Source organism: Diaporthe amygdali (genome assembly GCF_026229845.1).
Source record: "Diaporthe amygdali strain CAA958 chromosome Unknown NODE_1_length_4327563_cov_65_473760, whole genome shotgun sequence".
Taxonomy (NCBI): domain Eukaryota; kingdom Fungi; phylum Ascomycota; class Sordariomycetes; order Diaporthales; family Diaporthaceae; genus Diaporthe; species Diaporthe amygdali.
The window spans coordinates 3,328,807-3,353,550 of NW_026517021.1; the positions used below are offsets into that span (position 1 = coordinate 3,328,807).

At 51.2% G+C, this 24,744-nt stretch overlaps 7 protein-coding genes across 7 annotated transcripts; 2 read left to right on the forward strand and 5 right to left on the reverse strand.

Moving 5' to 3' along the window:
* Positions 1-850: 850 nt before the first annotated feature.
* Positions 851-4,111, forward strand: J7T55_006580 (thioester reductase domain-containing protein; the record flags this gene model as incomplete). Its single annotated transcript, XM_053130235.1, has 2 exons — positions 851-2,836; positions 2,891-4,111. 2 exons carry the CDS (start codon positions 851-853, stop codon positions 4,109-4,111), a joined length of 3,207 nt encoding a protein of 1,068 aa, XP_053001344.1.
* A 515-nt stretch (positions 4,112-4,626) lies between these two features.
* J7T55_006581 (uncharacterized protein) lies at positions 4,627-7,697 on the reverse strand (the record flags this gene model as incomplete). The annotated part of the gene is made up of 3 exons (XM_053130246.1): positions 4,627-6,002; positions 6,169-6,885; positions 6,986-7,697. 3 exons carry the CDS (start codon positions 7,695-7,697, stop codon positions 4,627-4,629), a joined length of 2,805 nt encoding a protein of 934 aa, XP_053001345.1.
* A 675-nt stretch (positions 7,698-8,372) lies between these two features.
* Positions 8,373-8,968, reverse strand: J7T55_006582 (uncharacterized protein; the record flags this gene model as incomplete). Its single annotated transcript, XM_053130257.1, has 2 exons — positions 8,373-8,529; positions 8,592-8,968. The coding sequence occupies 2 exons, from the start codon at positions 8,966-8,968 to the stop codon at positions 8,373-8,375; spliced, it is 534 nt and encodes a 177-aa protein (XP_053001346.1).
* Positions 8,969-9,885: 917 nt separating this feature from the next.
* J7T55_006583 (Sexual differentiation process protein isp4) lies at positions 9,886-12,725 on the reverse strand (the record flags this gene model as incomplete). The annotated part of the gene is made up of 6 exons (XM_053130268.1): positions 9,886-9,954; positions 10,016-10,075; positions 10,228-10,642; positions 10,713-11,704; positions 11,775-11,914; positions 12,008-12,725. The coding sequence occupies 6 exons, from the start codon at positions 12,723-12,725 to the stop codon at positions 9,886-9,888; spliced, it is 2,394 nt and encodes a 797-aa protein (XP_053001347.1).
* A 2,331-nt stretch (positions 12,726-15,056) lies between these two features.
* On the reverse strand, positions 15,057-17,968 carry J7T55_006584 (uncharacterized protein; the record flags this gene model as incomplete). The annotated part of the gene is made up of 6 exons (XM_053130279.1): positions 15,057-15,092; positions 15,160-15,906; positions 16,004-16,150; positions 16,204-17,041; positions 17,491-17,603; positions 17,870-17,968. 6 exons carry the CDS (start codon positions 17,966-17,968, stop codon positions 15,057-15,059), a joined length of 1,980 nt encoding a protein of 659 aa, XP_053001348.1.
* A 2,032-nt stretch (positions 17,969-20,000) lies between these two features.
* On the forward strand, positions 20,001-21,824 carry J7T55_006585 (uncharacterized protein; the record flags this gene model as incomplete). Its single annotated transcript, XM_053130290.1, has 2 exons — positions 20,001-20,779; positions 20,843-21,824. The coding sequence occupies 2 exons, from the start codon at positions 20,001-20,003 to the stop codon at positions 21,822-21,824; spliced, it is 1,761 nt and encodes a 586-aa protein (XP_053001349.1).
* A 1,483-nt stretch (positions 21,825-23,307) lies between these two features.
* J7T55_006586 (aldehyde reductase 1) lies at positions 23,308-24,448 on the reverse strand (the record flags this gene model as incomplete). Its single annotated transcript, XM_053130301.1, has 2 exons — positions 23,308-24,048; positions 24,272-24,448. The coding sequence occupies 2 exons, from the start codon at positions 24,446-24,448 to the stop codon at positions 23,308-23,310; spliced, it is 918 nt and encodes a 305-aa protein (XP_053001350.1).
* Positions 24,449-24,744: the final 296 nt, after the last annotated feature.

Consider the following 24,744-nt stretch of genomic DNA (forward strand, 5'->3'; position numbering starts at 1 on the left):
AGAACATAATGATCCCACACTACCGTCCTTGAGACGCACCCACCTTGCAAAGCCTAGACATGGTGAAGATAGAATTGATCAAATCTGAGCCGTCCGGGAATGGGAAGTACCTCGTTTAGACTGCTGGTCCAAATTCTGGAAGAACTTGCCCGATCGTGCTATTCGCGCTGTACAATTCTGAGTCTAGTGCACGCAAGACTGATGCCGACTGCACATCTGCGAATTCACTAGTACAATACCGGGGATGAGATGGCCATTGATCCACACAGCCCCAGACTCACGGGTTCAAGCCTGCTGAATCTGAAATTGTGTTGCATTGGCTACAACTCCACTTCAAAACCGTCGAGTCACACAAATCACACAGATATGTAAACACACAACCAATAGAACTTCATGTTGAAAGCTCATCCTCGGGCTTCAGATCCGAGGTACGTGTTCTTAAGGCGCGTCGGTTAATCAGGATCGCCCACATTGAATGTATTCGATGTTCAGCGGGCTCAAAGCCGAAATCCGAAAGCGAAACTTTGTGCGAAACCATCTACTTTTCATGCATAATTGAAGACAATTCTATTAAGCGGGATTGGTTTCTCCCCCACATATGTCAGGATAAACCTTGAGAGCGGCCGCCGGGGCCGAGGATTCGGGTCAGCAGCATCCTACGCACATAGTTCGCGATAAAGCATATTAGTCCCGAATCCGGGAAATACAAGCACCGGTAGTCCGGTGAGGGGGATAGGGACATCTCCAGACGCGAATTGGATATATATCAGAAGCTGTTCGCCTTGCTGATAGAGCAGAAACCAACTCTGCCTTGCAAAGCAAATAATTAGTGTTATATTCATTAGTCACTATGGAGCCCCAGCCGCCCACAGAGGTGGTTTCCGTCGACATCCTCATTCGCCGACTGGTAAAGACTGCACCCGATAAGGTGATGATATCCTATCCAGACCATGAACTGGACTTCAAGGACTACACGGCCGCAGACTTAGACCGCCTGACGAAAAGTGCAATAAGCACGTACCCAAAGTCTCTCAGAGAATCTGCACAGAATGCAAAGCCCGGGGAGGCGCCCGCAGTCGCCATTGTAGGGGCTTCCAGCCTCGAATATTACGTCCATCTCTTCGCCCTTAGTCGGATGGGTCTGACAACTGTGGTAATGTCACCACGGCTGCCTGACCAGGGATTGGCGCACCTGATACGGCATCAACACTGTGTGGCCGTCTTTGCATCTGGCCTCTCCATACCAGCCCTGGAGAGAGTAAAGACTATCCAGGAAAACTTGCCAGAATTTGATATCATTTCCATGGCACAGATGGCAGAACTCGACGCAATCTCTCGACATGGAGCTCTTATCGATCTCCCTGTCGTTGAATACAAAGACGATCTCGAGACGCCTTTCTTCGTCATCCACAGTGGAGGGACCACGGGCCTACCAAAACCTGTTCCCCGTCACATGGGTCGTGATCTCATGCATCTAGCAAAGCTTATTTCCGAGTCTGTTCCAGACATACTGGCGACGCTCCCTGTCTATCATGCTTTTGGCTTTGGCCATTTCATAGCCACACTGTGGGGCACTTTCACATTGAGCCTGCTGAACGCCTCCCGACCAGTCACTGCCTCAGTCATATTGAAAGCACTAGACATCACACGGTGCAAGGCTCTTGCGACGGTACCACACTTACTCAAATTCATCGTCGAGGCTCCAGGTGGTGCAGAGAGGCTCGCACGACTACAACGTGTCGCGGCAGCCGGCTCAGCGACCCCGGAGGTGCTAGGAAATCAGCTGGCCGAGAAGGGTGTGAACATTGTCTCTCCATATGGACAATCAGAAAGTGGTGCCCTGATGCGTAATGTCCCCGGACCAGACTGGGTTTGGCACATGCCTATGCCAGCTGCTGAGCCGTATTTGAAGTTTGAGCCTTACGGAGACGAAGATCAGGGGCTTTCCCACCTGGTCGTACTTCCTGGCCTGCCAACCTTGGTAATGTCCAACAGACCTGATGGCTCGTACGCGACCCAGGATCTCTTCGTGCGCCATCCGACAGATCCCAGGAAGTGGAAATTTGCCAGCAGGGCAGACGACATAATCGTGCTGGTGAATGGCCTGAAGGCGGATCCGCACTTGCTAGAGGAGGCTGTCGCGAAGAACCGCAACGTGGATACCACGATGGCCTTTGGCGCAGGACGGGACTCCCTCGGTCTGGTTGTGGTTCCGTCGGCCCATGCATCAGGGCTGTCAAAGGAGGAGCTGGCAGCTAGCATTGCCCCTGACCTGAAGCTGGGCAATTCCCTAGTATCAGCTTACACGCGGGTCCCACTTGATGCCGTCATTTTCAGAGAAGCAGGGAGCGAAGTGCCGAGAACGGCGAAGGACACGTTGATACGCTCAAAGTTCCTCGAAATGTGCAAAGAGGACATCGATGCGCATTACGCCGCAAGAGAAGCGCAAAGCAGCACACAGGTCTCCATCGCGGACGACGAGGTCGAAGACGTTGTGCGCGAAGTCGTGAGCTCAGTAGTGTCAGCCGAAGATGCGGACTTAGGTATCGACACCGACTTTTTCGGTCTCGGCATGGACTCCTTGCAGGCCTCATATGTGCGTTCGCGGCTGCTCAGGCGCGTGAACCTTGGCGGACGTCTCCTGCCGACCAATGTCGTTTTCGAGAGTCCCACCGTGGGCCAGCTTACCAACTATATACTGGCGGTGAGAAACGGACGAGATCCCAAAGATGCGACTCATTCTGAAAGAGAAATCGCGCAAGGCCTTCTAAAGAAGTACACTCAGTTTGCTCAGTGCGAACCACAGACCCTACAAGCTGGTCCTGGGCGTGTTGTTGTAAGTGGCTATGAACATCACTTCACCCCAAAGCAATGATGCTGACTTTCCTAGCTAATTACGGGAGCGACCGGTTTTATTGGCAGCCATGTGATTCATCGTCTGGCCTCGTCGTCAGATGTGGACCAGGTCTACTGCCTCGTTCGAGCAGATTCAGATGAGGCGGCAGACTTGCGCATCACCAAGTCCCTCCATGAAGCTCACCTAGAAGTGACAGATAGCCACCAGAGATCGAAGATTGTCGCCCTTGCCTCCGACCTTGGACAGACCAGCCTAGGTCTGAACAATAGCCATTATGAGATATTGCGTACTTCGGTCACGGATATTATTCATGGTGCCTGGGCAGTGAACTTCAACCTATCCTTGTCATCATTCGAAAACCCTTCCATCGCCTCGATCTCGCACTTGCTGAACTTGGCAATACGTTCTCCTCTAAATCCTAGGCCTAAATTCTCATTCATTTCCAGCATCGCTGCTATCGCTCTTGCAAAAGCCCAAGAAGGAGTGAAGGAGACTAGGTATGGATGGGAAGCCGCAAGTCAAATAGGCTACGGGCAATCGAAGTGGGTTGGGGAGGAGATTTGTTCTGCGGCTGTCAAGTATGCTGCGCAAAATGGCGTCGATCTCCCCGTCCAGATTCTCCGGGTGGGCCAGATTGTTGGTGATAACAAGCGTGGCATGTGGAACCCAAAGGAGGCGATCCCGTTGACTGTACAGAGCGCCTTGACCACCGGCGCGCTTCCTGTCGTGGAGGGAGCCGACATGCAATACTGGCTGCCAGTTGACATAGCTGCGGCTGCCATCATCGAACTTGCATTCCGCAGTCGATCCAATGAAGACACAGAGGGAGCACGAGTGTTTCATGTGTCCAACACAACTCCACTGCACTGGAATACAGAGTTCTTGCCTGCTCTCGCCAGGCACAATCTCGCTTTCGAGGCAATCCCACAACAAGAATGGCTGCGCCGGCTAGAAAGCGCAGTACCTAATCATAGACTACTTCAGCACTTCAAGAGAAGATACGGAGTCGTTCATGACAACCAGGCTTCTACACGTGCCGAAGACGCCTTGGATCTGTTTGAAGCGCGGAAGTATTCCAACGCACTGAGAGACGGCACAAAAATTGACGAGCATATGATCGGCAGGTTCTTGACATACTGGCTGGGGCTGGAAGAATGGAAATCTCTTGAGCAATCAACAAATACCAACGGCCTAGCTGTGGGCCAGCAGAGCGGCCGGAGAGACAGTGGAGTGGGGATATGTCAGGTCAAGTAACCGATTACACTGGTATTCGGAAGCTAGAACATAGTTTCTTGAAAGTTCTAAGAGACTCTAGAAGAGTTCTTTTAGAGGCATAATGCTAGGCCTAGATTGCCTTACTGTAGCACTGTTCGCACTTGGTTCTGCCCGAAAATTGATCGGTTCTACGCCCTGAACAAATAGGCACAGACAGTGGTAGTATGACACAAAGCTTGTGACAAGGGAACACATTGATTGAGACAAACGGTTCAAAAGGCCAAACGCCCATTCAAGTGACAGACATCAATCCTCAAGCAGCAAGCCAGCAGCTAACCCAATACGTTTCTTCCAGTCAGACGAGTCCGGTAATGTCAGACAGCCTCGAAGGTTGATAGCCATCACGCGGCAGGCCAACACCCAATCACTTCTCGACATCCGACTCGGGATCAAGAAGGCGCTGGGACAGGAATCCACTGTCCCTATTCGTCACTTGCTGCAGTGCTTTTCTTCTTTGATGCCTCGGCGTTGTTTATGCCAACGTGAGCTGGCTTTTAACAATCATTCTGCGGCTTCTCGGGAATAGTATAGTTCATCACAGGACCAAACCCGATGGTGGTGTGCTTCGAGCTTCCAGCAGCCTCCTGCATACGCTCACATATCTTCTTCTCAAGGCTGGACCTCAGAGGCTCCCGGATATTGCCCACTACCCATTTGACTGCTGTACAGCCATTGGTGCTCCCCGGCGTCTTGTCTCTGACGTAGTTGTGGATCTCATCGGCTGCGATCCAAAGCTTGTCAGAGTGTCCGGCGAGGAGATGAAGGGCTATAGTTCCGAAGCCGGGAGGCATGTGCTCGCCGTGAAGTATCTTGTAATGTGTGGATCGCAGGTTTATTTCTAGCTTCCAGATGACTTTTGTGCATTCGATATTGAGGCAAATGTATGGAAAAGAAATTGGAAGCACTTCTTGGTCAAGCCCCAAGCTGAGGTCAGAAAGGAGCTGGGCGACTGACTTGGGCTTCTCAACAATGGAACGAGATGTTTTCGATATTGCTCGCATGCGGTACTTCTCATCCTCACTGCCCTTGTAGGCTGCTGCACGCTCGGTAATGGCTTGCAAGTCCTCCTCGTTGAGCTCGTACCTGTCGCCAGCTCTGCATAACCTGTCCTCAAACATCAAAGAGACCGGGCCAAGCTTCTGCAAGGTTTTTCCTTGACTGTTCTTGCGCGACTTGAACTGGTCGTCAGTGAAGTTTCGACCCCGTCTCCCCATCTTGTCGCGACAATCTGGCGCAGCGTAAGTCAGGGACATTGCTCCAACGGCGAATAAAAAAGCCTTGCCAAAGTCATTCCTCGTGTCTTTCTTAGGTGGCTTTCCTGACATGAAGATGTTGGGGCCCTGCAACGCAGTCATGCAGTGGTCGAGGTCAAACCAGCTAGTCTTGATGGGGTCAAAGGTTGAGCAGGCATTGTAGAAGTGAGCCATCTTCATGATAGATCTGGTACAAGTCTCGACAGTGATACCATATTTTTGCACCATCAACCGCGCGGTATGCAATAGGATGCCACACAGGACGGGATGCTGGCTCATCAGGTAAGATTTGTTGAGATTCGGGTAGCTCTTGTGGCCCATCCGCTCGATCTCCTCGTCAAGTCGCTCAGGAAGCAAGCAACTGATTACGGTGTGTCCCCGTTGAGCCTCTTTAACAGGCTCGTCGCTCTTGCCACCAACCTCTTCTCCCGAGTTGACAACAAGAACGGAAGTGTAAAGGTCTTGGGCCTTCTGAAAGAAGTCTAGGCTGCCATGGACAAAGTTGTTCAGATACTGAAGTGGCTGGGGCTGGGCGGCTTGCCCAAGAACTTCATTGATTTCGCAGAATACCTGGACACCGAACACGGCCCACAGCTTGAGGTCGACATCCTCGTGCACTTAAGAGCCTGGAGTCAGCTATCAAAACACCAAAGAGGGCATCTCGTGCAAAAAGAAGAGGGAGAGGGAAAGGAGGAACAGCCTCTAGATGCATAAGGTGCACCCCAGCATATTGTTGAGGTATGGTAAGTGGCACGACAATCCTGGTCAACGGAAAATGCTTACTGATGCGAAAGCCGCGAGATACTTCGTCGAGACATGGGAAGACGGGACCGAACCCGTAGTTAGCCAAGAACGAGAGCTCATATAGCCATTGAATGTCCTGTCCGTGGCAAGTACGGATCTGCTCGAACAACTTGGCGTCATCTGGGCGACCACCGCTACCTGAACGGATTGGCTCATGACCAGGAGGTACTTTGAACGTTGCGTTTGTCTTGGAAAAGAACTCCATACAGTACAGCTGTATCAACATGTACGCCCAACGGAAACTACGGGACTCGAGAATCCAATCTCCCATGTATTCGCCTTCCACACATGTGTTGTCACGGGAATTGAAGTCGGCCGATTGGTTAGCTTGGCAGTCGATGTCTGCTCCTAGGAGTGGTGCATAGATGTTCGTTCCACAAGTCTTGTCGTCGATATCCTTGATCCAGCTGCCCAAGGAGTACCAGTAGACAGGCAGTTGAGTATCCTTGGAGTTAAGGCTCTTTGTGTACGATTCGATGACGGGTCGAGCCTGCTTCTCAAGGGACCGAACGAGGTCGATCGCCGTATTCGTAGTGATCGCGGCGGCTGCCGGGTCGACAGCTCCATCTTTAAATTTGACCCACTGTTCCAGAACCGCCTGTCTTATTAACATCATGTCACCTCGCAAGGATCCCAGCGCGAGCAAGGCTTCCTCACGGGAGGCTTCTGGATAGGCTGCAAAAACCTGAGAAGGAGCTACAGCCGACAGTCAGTCATTGAGTTGAGACAGATGCTTGCATAAAAACAAGAACTAAAACGGCTGATGCAGGATGCATCTGAGTGTCATGATACTGACCAAGTGAAGTTCTCCAGGCATCGGCCTTCTCTATATCCTCAGCTTCGATCGCCCTAATTTGGTCATGATCATCACTACCTGAAGAAGGCGAGCTCTCAGGAGACTTGATCCCCAGACTAGCAAACATATTTGCTGTATGCCTCGTGTTGGCATTGCCGGAGGTTTCACCAAGGACCTTCTTGCTCAGAGTTTTGGGATGGTCATTGTTTTGGCTTGATGCCACTTGATATTGGTACTTTGGGAGGAGGATTGACCGAACACACTGCAATACATTGATCGGATGGACGTGGCCGTCTTGCTGGCCCTTTGCAAGGAAAGCTGCCACGTCTTCGCCGTTTATGTGTCGAAAACACTCCTCGCGGTCGCGTATGATCTTGTCAATGACCGTGATTATCCACTTTGGGATCCTCCCGTGCACACTGGTTGACTTGGCAATGATTTTTGCTAGGGGAACGTAGCTGTTAAGTGCGAGCTTGGGAGCCTTCTGACGCGTCGATTCATCGATTATGCTGCCAGCGGCACGCTGCTTGGCCAGCTTGCGGTCTTTACCCTTGGGTCGATTCGACTTGGCATCGTCCGAGGACGCGTCGTCCGGCTTGATGAGCGTGTTTGGCGCACCGCAAAGAGCACCAGTGACGGCAAGGAAGGTTGCAAGGTCATCTTGATTGGTCTTGTATCGGCCGTATTTGGTTGAGATGATGGTCGGCAGCATGTTTGACGAAGTGGCGGACAAGACACGTCAACGCGTGACCAGTGTTATTGGGAAACTGAATCTGCAAATGTGAGCCCCGGAGTTGAAGAGGTATGAGGGAAATGTGAATGAGATGGGATGGGAATGTGTAGACAATGCAGTGACAAGGGCAAGCCTGATGAGTGATTGGGCTGCAAACAGGATTCAAGTTTTACTCGGTCCACGGCTTGTGTTGCAAGTAAGACGGAGTGGGATCACCAAGGCCAACTCAGGACCAGACAAAATTTCGCACATACTTTAATAATTGGCACTGCATTGTTTCGGCGTAACTTGGCGTCTCTAGCTGCAACAAAAGCTCGTCCATAGAAATACAGTTCTCGTTTGTGGCAAATAAGCAAAAGCAGGTAAGCCAGCCCATAAGTCCAGACGAGGTACCATTGCAATGCCCTAGCTATGACGTTCCTTGAACCCTTTCCTATACAGGATTTTGCTTTCAAGCACCCAAGAGAAAGGGTAGAAATATCATCGTCAAGCAGTCAAGTATGGCCTCTCCAATTTGATTTATCCAAAGCTACAACCTAATAATTCCTGAGATCCGAAAGCTTCCAAGAGATCCCAACATGTAACCGGAACTCCGTTGGCCGAAAAAAAAAAGTGTAGAAAGAATCGCGAATAACCAGGCATGAGATCATCAGCCTAAGAAAGCCTTGCGTTCCCTTCCTCGACTTCCTCAAGATCATCCCTGTACTCCTCTTGGAGTGGAGTATATTCTGCAGCGAGGGACTGGAATGGACTCCGTTGTGTGGTGATGATGTGCAAAGCTTCAGCGGCAGCGAAGTAAAAGTGAATACCGCTAGGTGTATCCAACGTTAGCAGAAGCACTGGGGCTGATGGGAGATGAAGAGGGAGACAAACAAATTCACCATGAGGAACACAGAGCCGTACGTGCCCAGAATGATCATCTCTTCTTCTGAGGGCTTACCCAGGAGCGCCCATGTCGCAATGAGGAAAGCGAAATACCAGACGGCAAGGGCCGAATCGGCATAAAATATGTTTTCTGCTGATAATGCCTGGATGGGTGAGCCGAGCGCTGCCACACGGTCGCGATGGAGTAACAAGGCGCCCAGTACGGCTGAGACGGCGAGCGGCAAGATCCCTAGGGCTGGGAAAGCCCAACGGCAGCTAACACCGTGAATTAGGAGCATGAAAAAGGCCGGTGGAAATGAAAGAATCGTGATGCGGCGCAACATCACTGTCGAGCTCACGCTGTGGTCGTTGGAGTATGGAGGCATGTCTGCTAGGTGCTAGATTGTAACTCGAGATTGTGACTGTGTAATGATAGAAAGCAATTTAAGTAATTATCGTGTCACAACGGATGTGAGAAAGAGCAGGATATTTTAAAAAAGAATGGATTTTAACTGAAAGTGTCGATTGTTAATTGTGCTTGTGGACTTAAGTCTAAGCGTTGTCTGGATCGGCAGTTGCCTTGTCTAAGTCTGCCTGAAGGATTCGTGACGCAGGCTACAGCCACACCGGGATCAGCGAATCTAACCCGGCGCACGAGGAGCGGGCGCATCCTTCGGGGCATAGCGGTCGGGTAAGGAGGCTTGGCATCAGCATTCAGCCTGCCATACCCGCATGGACACGCATACCCTTTTATAAATTTACATATGGAGTGAGTGTACTTGGTCTTACGAATGTAAAACAACACCTTTCCTGAAGTGAATCGCAAGACCGAGCCAAAATCAGAGACAACTATAGGCTCTGAAGATGCGAATAGTCAGCTCTCTGCCCACGACTGATCTGCGAAGGATGTTAGGCGAACGTCGCCGCCACGAACATGACTCTGCCGTAAGCAAACCCACAATGCCCATTTCCATCATGACTGCGGACAGGAGCGATCACCAGTTGACAGAGATGATGATATAGCAACCGAAAATGAGCAAGCATGGCCTATTCATAGCACGGGATAGTAAGCTACTGTCCATTAATCGGTCATCCTTCACAACTGGCCTGAACTAGGATAATGCCATATATTACTTCGATTCTGGATATTTGGTCCCACGACAGGCAGGGCAATCGTCTGTCAGGACACATTAAAGCTGGGCAAAAGCTGAGTATCCTATTCCTTATGGACATGAATAAATATTGATGTTTCATCGCATTCTAACAACTCACCAGCACTTTTGCTTAATTTTGTACTGACCATTCACCAAGTAGCTGGTCCGAACGTCTGCCCATCATCAACTGTCTTTAAAATGGCGGTGTACTCCGAGTCCTATAATAATTCACATCAGAACAAGATCTTGATGACAACGTAAATTACAATCGTGACGTACCATGTTGTTGTAAACACCAACATTTCCCCACCACTGGGGGATTGTTGCTCCCGGAAAAGTCTGAAGCAGGTCATGTTAGTTGTCAACGTCATGAGGATGCAAGCTGAGGCGTCTCAAGATACAAGAATTTAAGTTCCGATACTCCAAATGATCATGATAAATGGTCATAGGACCGCGTAGTAAAAAGAAATGACGCTTGGAGTAGTGCTTACAATGCCAAAGAAGATGACGATGGTCGAGATGATCAACCCTGCATCAAGAGCAGCAGCGGTCACATAATTATACTGGCGCCACCACCCATGGAACCGCTTTCTGATCACGTGGTTGAATAGCAATGCGACAATTCCCCAGGTCGAGAAAGACAGTGGCGTTGCTGGTGGCAACCATCCCATTGCACCAAGCATCACCGGTGCGTGAAGGGTGCGACCGATCCAGCTCAGACGTCCGCCATATTTGACAAGAGCGTAAAGGACGCAAGGAAGCACCGCTCCAATCACCCAGAATACGTTGAAGTACTGGTATATGGATCCAGTGCCGAACATCCTATAGGGGCCGATCACTCCCCAAACGATCGATGATGAGAAAAATGCTCGACCGTTGGGGCAGGAGAACTTGGCGGGTTGATCGCTGGCGAGACCAGTTAGTAAAGGAACTTTCGTATCGTCGAGAAGAAGAATCCGTTTCGGAGTGAACTTACATCTCGCAGACACCCTCGATATTTCCGAGTGTCCAGTTCATGACTGCAATCTGCACAAACGTAGCCCATATAGTCGCCACCACTTGACACCAGAAGGTAATTCTGGGTGGAATCTTCATGTAGTGACCCAGCTTCAAATCACCAGCATACGTCTGAGCCTGGCCAAGCACGATTACACTATAAACTTTGAAGATCATCACCCCAATCGGCTGTCCCGGTATCATAAAGCCGGCCAAGAATGGAGACAGAACATTCAGTGCCAACGCGAGGTTCGATATGGCCAAGATTGTTGTGGACGGGATCATGAAGACGACGGCAAGAATGATGGCCACAAAGAACGCCCACCAAGGCAACTGAGAGTCGTATCCTTCGGCGGTGGCGAGACCGAGTCCCATCGAGATCACGAAGAGTACGATGTACCACCAGTCAGGGGCATCCACATACTTTTTCATCAGTTTCATGTGAATATCTGGCTCTTGATTCCTCGCGGCCTTGAGCCGATAAAAGATCTCCTTTCCGTGGAACAGGCCGCAGTGTACTAATGCTGCGGTCAATGCGGCGAAGGATAACCCGTAATTCAGGGCGAACGTGGGAGGGAGGAAAAGTGGCGAGTATTCCTTATACTTTTGCAGATCAAAAGTGAAGTTGTCTCCCAATATTCTGCTCACGTTGTACTTGCTCTGTGTGTTGTCGTAAGTTTGAGATGTATTGATTGGTAGGTATTGGCTGTAGATAGCGCCGGAGTATGTGATGCCGATTGTTGCGAGGATGACAAATACGAAGAGCCCTGTGAGTTCAGAAATGGCAGTATGTACGGGAGCAAGCAGGGGATCGCCCAAATAAGCAGTGACATATGTCCAGTCGAATGTGATTGGGATCAAAGACAGACCAGTATAGCCACCGAACAGCTGATTAAGGACAACGTTGTTGGGTTTAATCCAGGTAATGAAGGCGAATACTGAGAGTCCCTGCCATAGGACAGCTGGTATCCACTTGAAGGTCTCCCATTAGCAAGTTTTACAACTCTTGATACCTCCCGAGAACAGGTATTCAGTTGCTTACATAGTAGCAGAACATGGCGATCAGGACGTAGAAGAAATATCTATATCTGCTGATGGTCCAACCGTTGGCTTCGGATCCATCACTCTTGCTTTTGTCGTGCAAGGCAAAGAAGAGAGACGTGCTACTAAATTGGTTGGGCCCTGCTTCGAGGTCAGAATGCAATGGCGACAGCGTGCCAATTGGTTTGATCACGGCACAGGTGTGAATCTTAGGGGGAAAGCTGCACTTCTTACATATCATTGCAGCCGGCCAAACGAGAAATCTCCTGGAAATACCTGCCAGGCCAATGCCAATGAGCTGGGAACTCAGCGTAAAAAGGAGTTGGAAACCCCATCCAAGGTTGATATCATAGAATGGCTTTCCTTGAAGCGCAAGCAAGGCATCGGTACTGTAAGCGTAGCCAATGGAAACGTTCGACATCAGGGTAATAACAACGTGTTCCTTGATTGTAAAGGGCCCAGTGTTAAAAGTCCATTTTACACCGAAAGTGTTGAAGACTCTGGTGGGAACAACTTTTGCCCAGAAGCAGCCGATGGGGAACACGAGAAGTTGGACTACCAAGGATGGAAAATTTATGGCTGGACTCCTCATAGACAGGAACATGTTGAGGCCGCTCCCCACGGTGACGAACAAAATCCCCAACACCCAGGCACGAAGAGTATTAGCAACTCCTCCGGAATCTGTTGCTCGCACTGCTGCTCGAACCTGATCGTATGGGGAGTCTTCGGTAAAAAGGGCGTCAGCCTCAATGATTTCGCCAGCGTCGCCATCATGCAATGCCTTGTTGATGAAGTCAAGTTTCTCCTGAGGCAGATTTGGGTCGAATTGATGAGCGTGCTTGATCTTCTCCAGATCGGAGGTTGCTTGGCCCACGTCGACGGCAGTGGTGAGAGCGCCCTTCTTTTCTGGAACAGGGGAGCCAGATGCTTTTGTCGATTCAATCTCGGACATGGTTGCGACTGCGAGTCATCACTGGTCTTGAAACAATTGCAATCGAGTCCACAATCAAACGACGTCTAGAAACGTTTACAATGTAACTTAACGAGGCGGGCATGTCTATGTACAGGGCCGGTGGGTGCAATTGGTTTATACTAGAACTCAGGCACGCGTGACAGAGGGGGTGGGAGACCCGACCGTTCGTTTGCTTCGGTGCGACGTGACATTGAACCCCGACAGAGATACCTCCTCGTCTTGTGACTCGGTCTAGACGTGTCGGAGCTGCTAACCGGCGACTTATCTGGTCTATACCTCCCGTATCTGGCCATGCCACCCATGGCAAGATAAGGCCGTACGATGTGACTCCACTCTGAGATCGGCAACAGGTTCCCAGAAGCCTGCATGAGGCCAATGAACTCCGGCGGGAGACTGTGCTGGAAGGATGCAGGTAGAGTTCCTACAAGCTGTCAAGAATTGCAAAATTGAGACAATGCTAAGCATGCTAACCCTAGAGCTTGACAATTGCGTTCAACGCCAATGGTGCTGGCTGGGCGGTGGTGGATCAAATCCGACGGCACGGATAAAGAGCCCTTAACGCCCACATCTTGGCGAATCCGGGGTAAGGGACCCTCTTTCACCTAGGCGAGATTGTCGGCAACCATGAATTGGTTGCTGGATAAGAACACATGGCATCGAGTCAGTTGTTCCGGTCGCCACATCCAGTGACAAATTCTACTCGCACGTCTAGCATTCTGAACGTCTCGTGCGATGGTCTTGGTCTGGCAGGACGGCTAATAAATTCCGCGTCACATTCCGGGCGCCGGGACAATCGGAGCCGAAGGCTGGCAGAAAGAGACCTTAGCTTCGGCGAGCCATCATCTTGACAGCGCATCTTCGTTTGCTTGTTACAAAATAGTCTGAATATTCGGTGCTGACAATTTAGCCGGTGCCTCTGCTTAATAAGCTAAGGCTATGACCCCAAGAAGGCTGCAGACACGACCGATTATGTCCCAGTCAGCTTATACTATTAGCACAATTAAGTTGCCATAGTATTTGGTAACTTTGGTGCATGTGGAAAAACTCGCTTTCGAGAGCCTGAAGTTTTGTATGTCTAGAGATGAGCAGTCAGCCCCAGCCATTAGAGTCGTCCGTCGGCCCCGATCTGCGCTCGAATTTGGTGCCCATGAATATCCTCAGGAGCAAGGCTATGCATACTGTTTGCCTACTTTTCCACTCACACTTGATGCATGTCTCTTCCGCTTGCATTTTGTTAAGGAGACTAAGCCGCGTCATACAAATTGATATACAGCAGAAGAATTGATTGAATAGCGTGGCTTGTATTGGGTCCTCCTCGGCACTCTTTTTCTTTCTGCTTCACCAGCCCCGAAAATCCTGTGGTACTAAATATTGATCAATTGAAAAGAGAACTCTGGTCAACTTGGACATATGAACAGAGCGACCGAGAACCGGTCTATTTCGAAGAGTTACATCATGGAACCATCACCCCTTGACGCTGCTCTGAAGCCTGATTCATATGCATTCGTTGGATAGATCTCCTCAGAAGTTGGACAGGCATCCGTGAAGCATCCTTACCCAAGGCGGGACTGGAATGGTGGCTCCGAGCTCAAACTGCAGAGGCCCATGTAACAGGGCATCATCGTAGCGCCTGATCTGTTAACAACTAGATAAAGTTCTGGGCCCCAAAATAATGTGGCGTACTTTTCACAGGGGCAACACTTCCAATTTCAACGGACTGGACTGCGCCTCTGTGTTATACTGGTGCTGGCCATGTAGATGCATCACCAGCATTATGGAGTACCCTGGTCTTCCTATAGGATTACTGATTGCTTATAGAAAAGCAAAGGCAAGCCTTTTCATCCTTAGTGGTGCCGTTTAGACCCATAAAGCCATCAATACATCTGCATACCCGTTGAGCAGACTCAAAAGCTGTGCAATCAATTCAATCCAGATGTGGCTGAAGATGTGGCTGTACGCTATTGGACAGAGTGAAGTTGGCGAAGAGTTCAGAAGGAGTCGGTTGAGTTCGTAGCAGTATCATGTACCTGACAAAGAGTCTATCGACGAAGAGCAAGACTTTCTGAAAAATCGTATTGAGCTTAGTTAAATCGAAATGAGCTTTCTTGAGAGTCAACCCACTAGGGTGGTCTAGTCTGTGTGAACGGAAACCGAATTGTAGTCGTGCCCTGGTTGGGCTTGTGTGATAATCTCATAACGCCCTACGCATGTCATGATAATCTGAATCGAGTGCACCCTGACCTGGCTGATCCTAAACACCCTACTTCTAAGAATGAATCCAATCTTGGATAGCGCTGGCAACAATCGTGTTCAAGCAACCACTATGGGCGCCTGATTGGAAATGAACTGCATCAAATGGTCAGTGTGCTGAGCTTCTCGAACTGTCGCAAAAAGACTTTAGGAATGTTGGTACCTTCGAGAAGACCTCGGCCTGTTTGATCCCCATAGCTTCTGACATTCCCACCAAGCGACCGCAAAGCCACTTCTTTTGCCTCGGCGTCACGAACTCGCTCAGCCCAGTACAGAGCAGCGGGTACAAGGCCGTCACGCCGCTGTATGCTTTAGGGCTTGTCGGCGCGCCACATGGAAAGTATGGAGTGGTCGTACGATCGCCCTGCCAGGTAACAAAGTACGGTACACTGGCAATCACGTTGGTGACCTCCTCGCAGCCGATGCGCATGGCTTCGGCATAGTCATCAGTCTTGGTGTGATCGGACGGGGCGCATATCCACCGCACACAGCGGACAATAATCCCTGCGAGCAGGATCCGTGATGCGTTGGTATTGAGATGCTTCCCCGCAACCCAAACATTAGGGAAGGTATACAAGGGTCCAGGATAGCTGGTGGCCTTGTCAAGCCTGTCGTCGGGGATTTCCTTGGCCCAGCCAGAGACAAACTTTGGCCAGGTCGGATGGCAGTTCTCAAGCCACCGGCCAAGCTCAGTCACTATCTCCCGGGCTCGGCGGAGGAGGTCTAGGGCCTTGTCAATCTTCCCTGCTGTCTTGGGGCCGGACGTGAGAAGCGCGTCGGCTTCTGCCCGGATGAGCGTTGTCTTCATATTGAGCACCAGGGCGATGTGACCGGACTTGTCAGAGACGACGTGTTGGCCCCACCATTCTACGTCGCTAACTGATGGATTTGCGACAAAGCCAAACATGTTCTGTCGAATCTGATGTTGATGTTAGTTTTTCAAAGGCACAATTAATCGCGAAAAGTTTTGGTTCACACAACCCGCCAAAAGTGATGCTACTACATACCGACATTGATCTCACTAGTTGAAACATTTCGAGTCCCTCGGGGGTCGACTCTGTAATCACGTTTTTCCCCCGAAGGCGAATGAGCGCTTTTGCGCCGTCTAGATGATTTGACCATCCAGCCATACTCTCATTGTCACTGGCCAGCCCCTAATTGCAGTTAGGACATGGTGTGCTTTTGTAGATGTTAAAAGCAATCATACCTCGTAAAACGACAACAGTATTGTTGTGGCGAGCGTCGTATCAGCTGTGGCGCGTTTCTTGTCTTGCAGAGCCTCCTTTAATTGTACAAGGGCTGTGCTATAGTAGATTTGAGACTTGGGAAGCAGATGCCTTGAATTGGGCCTCCCGGCCAAAGCTGCTAGAGAGACGGCGGTGAATGCCATGGGAAAAGGAGTGTCCTTGATCCCAGGTGCCTGCAGGATTTTTAGAACGAAGCTGAATAGGCCAGGGTTCTGACCGGTTGAGAGTGTCAGAACAAAATTTGATAGAAAGAAGCACGTGGCCTGCTCGTCCAGTGGCGTTTGAAGGCCCGGAAGGACTGGGGCAACAGTAGAACCCCCGGCGTTGAAGCTGTCACTGCATCCCCAAGTCGTGCCATCGAAAGAGCGGCTAAAGTCCCAAGACCCAAGAGCCTCAGCGACTCTTTTGATCGGGATCGAGTAGCCTGCTGCCGGCAACGACCATGCCGAGTTGAAGTCGAATGAATTGTCATGGGTCGGTGACGAGTAAGTGAAGTCGAATACACCAAAGCCATTACTGAAGGTCGGAGACCTGGAGGATCTGTTGATACTGGCCACCTGTGAGGATGGCGATGACCAGGCGGACTGGGTCACAGTTTCCCACGAGCCATCGGAGGCGTGCGGCGATCCTCTGCTCCGGGAGAAGCTGCCGCTCGGAGAATGGGTCGGCTTGGTCGGAGACTCATCTGAGGACGTCTCTCTGTCGTCCTGTCGACTTGTCCTCCTCTGAGCTGCTGCTGCCTTCGCCTTCCTGATGGTCGACTGGGTTTCGTCGCGCAAATTGATCTCAAAGGGATCTCTGTATCCAGGACATTGCCGTTTAGATTTCCTGCACTTGATACAGTGCGGCTTCGTCTCGTCACACTTAATTCTGCGAGCCCGACAAAGCTTGCAGGCCCTGCTCGGATGTCCGGTGTTCACCATGGTTGCCAATTAGAAGGAAAGAGGGTCGGTCTCATTCAGCGGTTGAACGACAGGTGTCGCAACGCTGTAGATCAGGTAGGATATATCGGGCAGACCTGCAATCACGAGTCGAATGAAACTAAACCCTCGCAACTTAGTCCGCAGGCTCGGTCTCTACCTCTTTGGATATCCTCGGCACACAGCTGTCTATCGCAAAGCCAATCGGCGCTGCGCGGTGCTGCCAACGTGTCAGACTAAATTTAGGCGCTGGGCTAGAACGCATGAAACTTCCACGAAGCTTGCACCGGGCTGAAGATTTTGGGACGTTGTGGCATAGGCACGTACGTACAAGGACGGAAGAAGAAGAATGAGTGCAAGCAGGTGATCGTGATGTTCGCAACATACTCGCCAAGGCATTTGCTTCCTAGTTCCGCCCTGCTTTCGCTCTGACCGATGCGCTTCGGGTTCCAGGATGTTAGTGGTTCGGGTGGTGGGAAAGTTGTAACCCCAACATCGGTTGAAACAGTCTCAGAGATCCCTCCGCCGCATGTACACTCTTGTGCGCGCACCCTTTCACTTGTGATTCGTCCTGTGTCGTTTCTAGCCGTTGGAAACCCACCCTAGAAACACGACAGGACCTGTAAGATGCGACTAAGACTCAGCATTGTGTTGGAGACCTGTCAGTCAGTCAGTTGGCATGTCTAAGCGGCAGTCCAACACGGACGGGGCCTTGAGCCCTGAACGACATGTTCCGCCGGTAGCGTCCACTACCCGCGCCTGGTGCATTATGCTCAATGGTGGCCGTTGCAGATTTAGGTTGCATTTAAGGAGGCTGCAAGATAGGTCTTCTAGTCAACAACAAAAGTCGCAACACGTTGCAACACGTTGAATCGTCGAGTATAAGGCGCACTGCAGCCTCTCTTGAGCCTCTTTCGAGCACTTTACGGTCTTCCGAGGCATCCCGTGCCAATGACTGCAGCTCTGACGACAATAATGACTATCTAGCTTTCTGCGTCCGCAAGGTCGGGCTTCAACAAGTTAGCCATCGTCTGTTCTCAGTGGGCTTCCACAGGGCGAGGCGCAGAATCGGACTGATCTTGACATCGGCCGATCCCGCGCGCCTCTGCCGTGACGAAAGCCGCCTTGCGAGCTTCTGAGGGCAAGAAAGGATGACGTTGAGGGGAATTGCAGGCATTGCATTGGCAAGACTAAAGATCGCATTTTGACAGCCTGTCGTCATGTCCTGACGTGCTGCCAGATGTGAGCCGATTCCGCCCAGCGTCAAAGCAATGGCAGCCTGCATGGAAGAGTCGGGAAAAAGGTGGGGGGTTATTGGGAGCGTCATCACCATTCAGCCATAGAAATATGCTCATGTACGGCCAAAGTCTTGTGTAGAGGTGCTGTGGTCCTCGCACGAGATAACCGGAAAGGGGAAATGTCTTGCGAGAATGCGCCCACTCAAGGCCGGGGACGTTTGGAGTAAGAGTCGGGCGTCGGCCGGGCGGGCGGAAAACAACCTTGCGCTAACCGTTGCCTCCGGGCCTGTGGTATTCGCCGGGGCTATGCTGTTTCGCGCACATTTCATGCGACTCTTCTGGTTTTACACGGGGAGAGCCCCGGGTGGGTTAGGGAACCAGCGAAACATTTTTCTCTGAAGCTTGCCAGCCGACGAAGAGAAGCGCAGGCACTCGCAGACTATATTTTAGCCCGATAACATAGAGTTGACCGGATAAACAAGGTTTGCACTACGTTCTTTGGCAACGTATTACTTTGATCTTGATACACACGGGCTACGGCGTAGGAGCTCTCTAATGATGCTGATGACATGATCGACCTAGAGGCCATTCCGAGTTTGTACACGCTCTCCATTTGGTATCGTACTTCACCTAACATCAGTGAGGTTCTTCTCCCGGGTCCATTAAGTGCACCCGCGGACACGTAAGGGTAAATGTCATGCGAACTTCATGAGAATAGTCATATGTGCTGCGGTATAACAAACATGGCCGAGGAATACAGGCGGTCGCTGTGTAGACCGGTGTGCTGTGTCTAAGCTCGGTCTGCAGGCTTGGACGGACTTGCGGATTTCTTTGCAATCCCGTAGCCTTGTTGCGAAGATAACGTCACATACTCGATCAGTATAAATAGTTGTCAGCCAAATGGATCAGATTGGTGGTGGCTGGAAGAGCCCCTCTTTAATAGCGCAAGGCGCCCACCAGCCTCTACGTAAGGCTCGCCGTGACAACACTGAGTTACTGCGTTGTCACATCGGACTCCTCCACCGTCCTACCCGTAAATTGAAACAAGACTGCATTTGCTTCATGTTCCGTCTGATCTTCACAGCCCATAGTAACTGGTGAATGCAGGAGAATTCCTTGTCTTGTCCATGTGTGTTCCCTGATCAGGTGTAGACCCATCTAATCTCTGATTTTGCTGGACCAGTTGACAGCCGTCGAGAATTTGGATGGTAGGAGTGAGTCAAAAGACTTCCCTTCTTGGCAACTGGTCGCCGGGACTGTCTCAGCCTCCCCAATGTTGCTTCTGTTGTAGGCAAATATGTGTGTCTGTCTGTCGTGTGCGTGTTCTATCATGCCATATGCAGAAAAGCATGCGCAAAACACGAACATACTTGTCCCGAGAGGACTTGGGACGACCTCAGGACTCCAGAAGATCCGAGAATATGGAGATATAGCCCTCTGGTCTTGATTAATTTAATACTATAACCTGTGCCGAGTGCTGCTGCTGCTGCTGAACTCTATCAAAGGAGTTTGCTATTTACCGTCGCCCGGTTCGGACTATCCATCAAAAATCGACCGACATATGGCAGGTTGATCGACGTTTAAAGGTGGCTCTTTGCAATGAGGCTGGTAAATCTCTACCGTGTCTTGGCCACCGCGTGCGTCCTGGTGGCGGACAGCGGTGTCCAAGGCCATAAAGACGATGACGACGACAAGACGGTCACAGTTACGAAGACAACACCACAGACTGTTACTCCCACAGCAGTTCCGATCCAAGCGACACCAGCTGCGATTTCAAATGCCTCGCCGTCTGCGTCGCCTCCACCGACACCAACACCAGCATCCACGACCCCGAGCCAGCAAAACACACCCGGGTCCAATGATGGGAATTCAACGGCACAGGCGGCTGGTCCGCCCCCAGCGGCGGAGAATCCAGCATCTGGGGCAAAGATGACCCCGGCAATGAACCAAGGTGTGGCAGCTGCTGAGCCGGGTGAGACTCCGGCCCAGGCCGGCTCATCATCCGCAGCCCAGATGGAAGGGCCCAGTGTCGATCAAGCCTCGAACGGCGGCCCGGCTGTCGCAGCCATTCAGGCAGAGGGAATGGGAATGGAAATGAAGAAGGATCCGGCGACTGGTGACTTGCTCGGTAGCAACCCGCCAAGCAAGAACGTCGACCTGCCAGTTACCATTGTCTACTTACTCCTCTTCATCACAGGGGCATTCACACACATCTCCATTTACAGGGCGAATGCGAAGCGAGGTCACAAGTTCTTGCTTTCTGATCTCATGTTCGACTTTTGCATGATTCGAACGGTCACATGCATATTTCGAATTATATTTATTTTCAGTCAACTTCGAGGCATAATTCTGGCGGCTCAGATATTTTTTAATGGAGGGTGAGTGCACTTCATTACTACTGAACATCCTTGAATCAGATTGCTAACTGCCAAATGAATCAGAGCCTCTGTCATCTTTGCGGTGAACATCCTTCTCGCTCAGCGTATTGTTCGCTCAATGCACCCCAACTTTGGCTGGTCCGTCCCTTTCGGCCTGGGCACAACGGTCCTCGTAATTTCCGTGCCACCAATCATCATCCTTCAGATCACATCAATCAGTCTGCTCTTCCTCTCTACGGACAACCAAGATCGTTCCGACGTTGCCGAAGCCCTATTGAAGTTCGGCTCATCATGGAACCTCTGGCTCGTTGTCTTCCCCTTCGTCGTCATCTTTCTATCCTGCTCCATCCCAGGTCCTAGACCAGAGAAGTTTGGATCTGGGAGTTTGAGAATCAAGACATCGCTGGTCATGTTTGCTGCCGCGTTGCTAGCCACGGGTGCTACCGTACGAACATATAGCGCTTTCAACCCCCGTCCTAATAACAGCGGCGATGTGTTGTACGGGAGGCCAGTGTTCTACGTAACACAGTTCACGTTTGAGCTTATTGTTGTCGCGCTGTATGCAGCCCTCCGATTCGACTTGCTCTTCCACATCCCCAACGGATCATCGAAGCCGGGTGACTACTCGATCAACAAGGCTGGGGACGCGGAGAAGGCCATGGTGCTATCCCGTGGGGAAATCCGGGACAGGTTGGAGCAAATTGGCATCCACCACCAGATCCTTAAGCCTTCGTACACCTCATCCTTCATGCAGAATGGTGCGGAACCAGTCTTTGCCGTGTTTTACCCGTCAGCCCCTGATGCTGCATCACTAGTGGGGCTGGCCGAAGACATGGCGATGGAGGGGAAGCTTCCCCCGCGGCCAGCGGACAGAGTCAGCCGGCGGCAGTCTCTCATGGAAGCGTTCAGGTCGACGCCGAGCTATTGGAAACCACCTCCACCAGCGGGTAGCTTTGGGCTACCGGCTCAGCCTCGACCGCCACGACCGCCCAGGACGACGCAGTCGATGTATCGCACCTCAGCTGAGGATCAGAGCGATCGTTGAGCGACCATGTAACAACATTGGAACGTCGGGACTCGGATGTGAAAGAGCTGGGAACTTTTTCTTGTCTGTACTTCAAAACATTGAAGCTGGGATGGCCCGCTTCTCGTGCGTTATAGCTGGTATCTATTGGGTTTGGCGCTTGTAAGAATATCGATGTGGCATAAGCCGAGCTCCATGGGAGTTAACTGCACTTCAAGTGTCCAGTTCTTAGAATGTACTATCTAGGTCGACATGTATATCTTCAATCCACCTGTTGATATTCACTCATGAGTCTCTCTTCTGAATACAGTCTACATCCCATTGCTTGTCTGATATCCAATGGCCTATCTTATACAATCAAGTAGGTGTAAAATACTATGCCAGGTATCTGGTCCCGGGCGTAAAGAGTGGTTAGAGATTATATTCCAGCAATTTTCCAGTTTCTCACAACCACAAAACAGTGAAAATCAGTCTTCGTGGCTCAGTTGGTTAGAGCGTTGGTCTCATACTTCCTTGTATGACCTTCTAGACTACTAGGAGGATGCCCAATCCAAAGGTCGTGAGTTCGAGTCTCACCGAGGACAATATCTTTTGTTTTGTTGGTGTGGGAGGCCGGCACTCGGCTGGTGCGGCAGAGCCGAGCGCACGGACCACCCGTGCGGCACTACCGAACCACTAAATCTGCCTCTTCTCTTATTTTGCCCTGCAACATGATAAAAAGAGATTCCAAGATTACCAAGTTGCTTACTGAATGTGCTGTTTCCAAACTATAGGTTCCAGGAAGAGTGATGGTGCTTTGTGGCTGATGTTTGCTACCGACCGCTCATTGGCCGCCGGACATCTAAGTGAGCACAGACCACAATGAGGCACGCCCTGCCAAATTCATTCAGGGCAAACTCACTGTGAGCAGCGTCTCGTCGATATTACTCCTCCAATACCGACGGTAGGACACTGTCTTTGTGTGGAAAGTAGCGTTAGCGTTTGTAGTGGGCTGATTGGTCCGAGCGGCCTAAGTCTATGAGTAGGTCACAGAGGGATGCAGCCTTCGGCTGCTTCCTGTAACCAACTAAACGAAACACACCCAAATCAACAGCAGCTAGAGAATCTCCAACTGCACACATGTGCATCGTATTCGAATACGTGACCCAGCCAACACTTTGTGTTCAATCTAGTATCAATATGCAGTAAATGATACTTGTCGGCATCGCTTTCCAGGGCCTTACTGTACTGGCATGTAAGTTGAGTCGTATGAATGGTGCACCTTTTTGATCAATAGACATGACCGGGTACCTCATCGGCATATACGTCCAAAGCTTCAGTTTTGCTGATATAGAGTCCTCATCAGCACTTGTCAATCCTCCATCACTCGAATGCTGCCAAGTATCATCATTATCCTCGCACAATAATCAGAAGCTCATAGGGAAGAGTCAAGTCCAAGACGCCCTCAACCAGGTCAAATTCGGACAGTACCTCTTGCTCAAAATGACCGCATCACCCACCCAATTCACCTCCAATCATCATCGTCATACTGGTTCTTCCAGAAGCCCCGGAAGTGCTTCTTGAGTCCCAGGTCGGAGATTTCCTTGACCTCCTCAGACGTGAGCTTGAAACTGGGCAGCTTGTCTACATACTCCCTCAGCCTCTCCTCCCTGGAACTCGTCGTGATAGCTACCACACCCTGGTCGAGCGTCCATCGGAGGGCCACATCCCCCTCGGTCACATTATACTTCTTCGCAAGCCTGGCATAAGCACCATCGACGGGCCCGGGCGCCGCCTTGGTGATGGCAGTGAGGCCTGCATAGCCACTCACAGCGATGCCCTTCTCGCGGTGGTAGTCGAGGAGCTTCTCCTTGCCGTCGTCGGTGATGTGCTGCAGGTACGGGTGGAACTCGATCTGGTTGATCGCGGGCTTGACCTTGGCCGTCTCCAGCACCGCGTCGAGGTCCTCTTGGATGTAGTTGGACACGCCGACGGACTTTGCGCGGCCCGAGGCTTGGATGGCCTCCACCTCGGCCCACTTGGCCTGGTGGACCTTGGGGTCTCCCTCCGCGAAGAAGGGCGAGTGGATCAGGTACAGGTCGACGTAGTCCAGGCCCAGCTTCTTGAGCGACGCCGAGAAGTTCTCCTCGATGGGCTTGTCGGCCTTGACGGTGGCCTTGGTGGTGATGAAGAGCTTCTCGCGGGCGATCCCGGATGACTTGATCGCGGCGCCGAGCTCCTCTTCGTTGTTATAGGCTGAAAAGTTCTGTTAGCTTTCCCGTGTCAAGTGAGAGCGGTGTGGGTGCAGCTTGCCTTCGGCTCCGTCCAGGTGCGTGAACCCAGCTGACAGTGCCTTTAAGGTCACGTCGACAATGCTCTGGTCGAAGTCGTCGCCATTTTTATAATTTTTAGTTCCTAGGCCATAAGCGACCTATTGTTGATTGCATTAGTACTTGATTGATCTTGGAGTGCGGACTGAAAGAACTCACCGTGGGAATCTCATGCCCGTCGTTCAGTTTCAAGTTGGGGAACTTGTCGACCGAGACGGCTTCGTCTCCATGCAGAGGCCGTTGCGGGCTGTCCAAATCTTGGCTGGCTTGTTCCCATGTCGATGCGGCAGCAGTAGCACAGAGTGCTTGCAGTGCCAACAGGGACAGACGAGACATTTTAGAGAGTTTGAGAGAGGTAGGCGTGACACCCCTTTGCTGCTGGTGCGCCAATTTTGAGGGTTCAAGACTGCGAGAACGGTTTGTACTGTTGATGAATTGAAGACCTGCCTCTGAGGTTGTCCGCCTGAACAAACAATATCTACAAGGGATAGCCTCCAAGGAACGCAATTGATATTCATAATCAGTTTCGTCGCCTGCGGGGCTGGTGACGTGATCGACCTTCCTGGCTGCCCGGCATGGTTCAGCGCCCGGGGTTTGCGACTTTCCGTGCTCCACGGAGAGGATGGCACAAC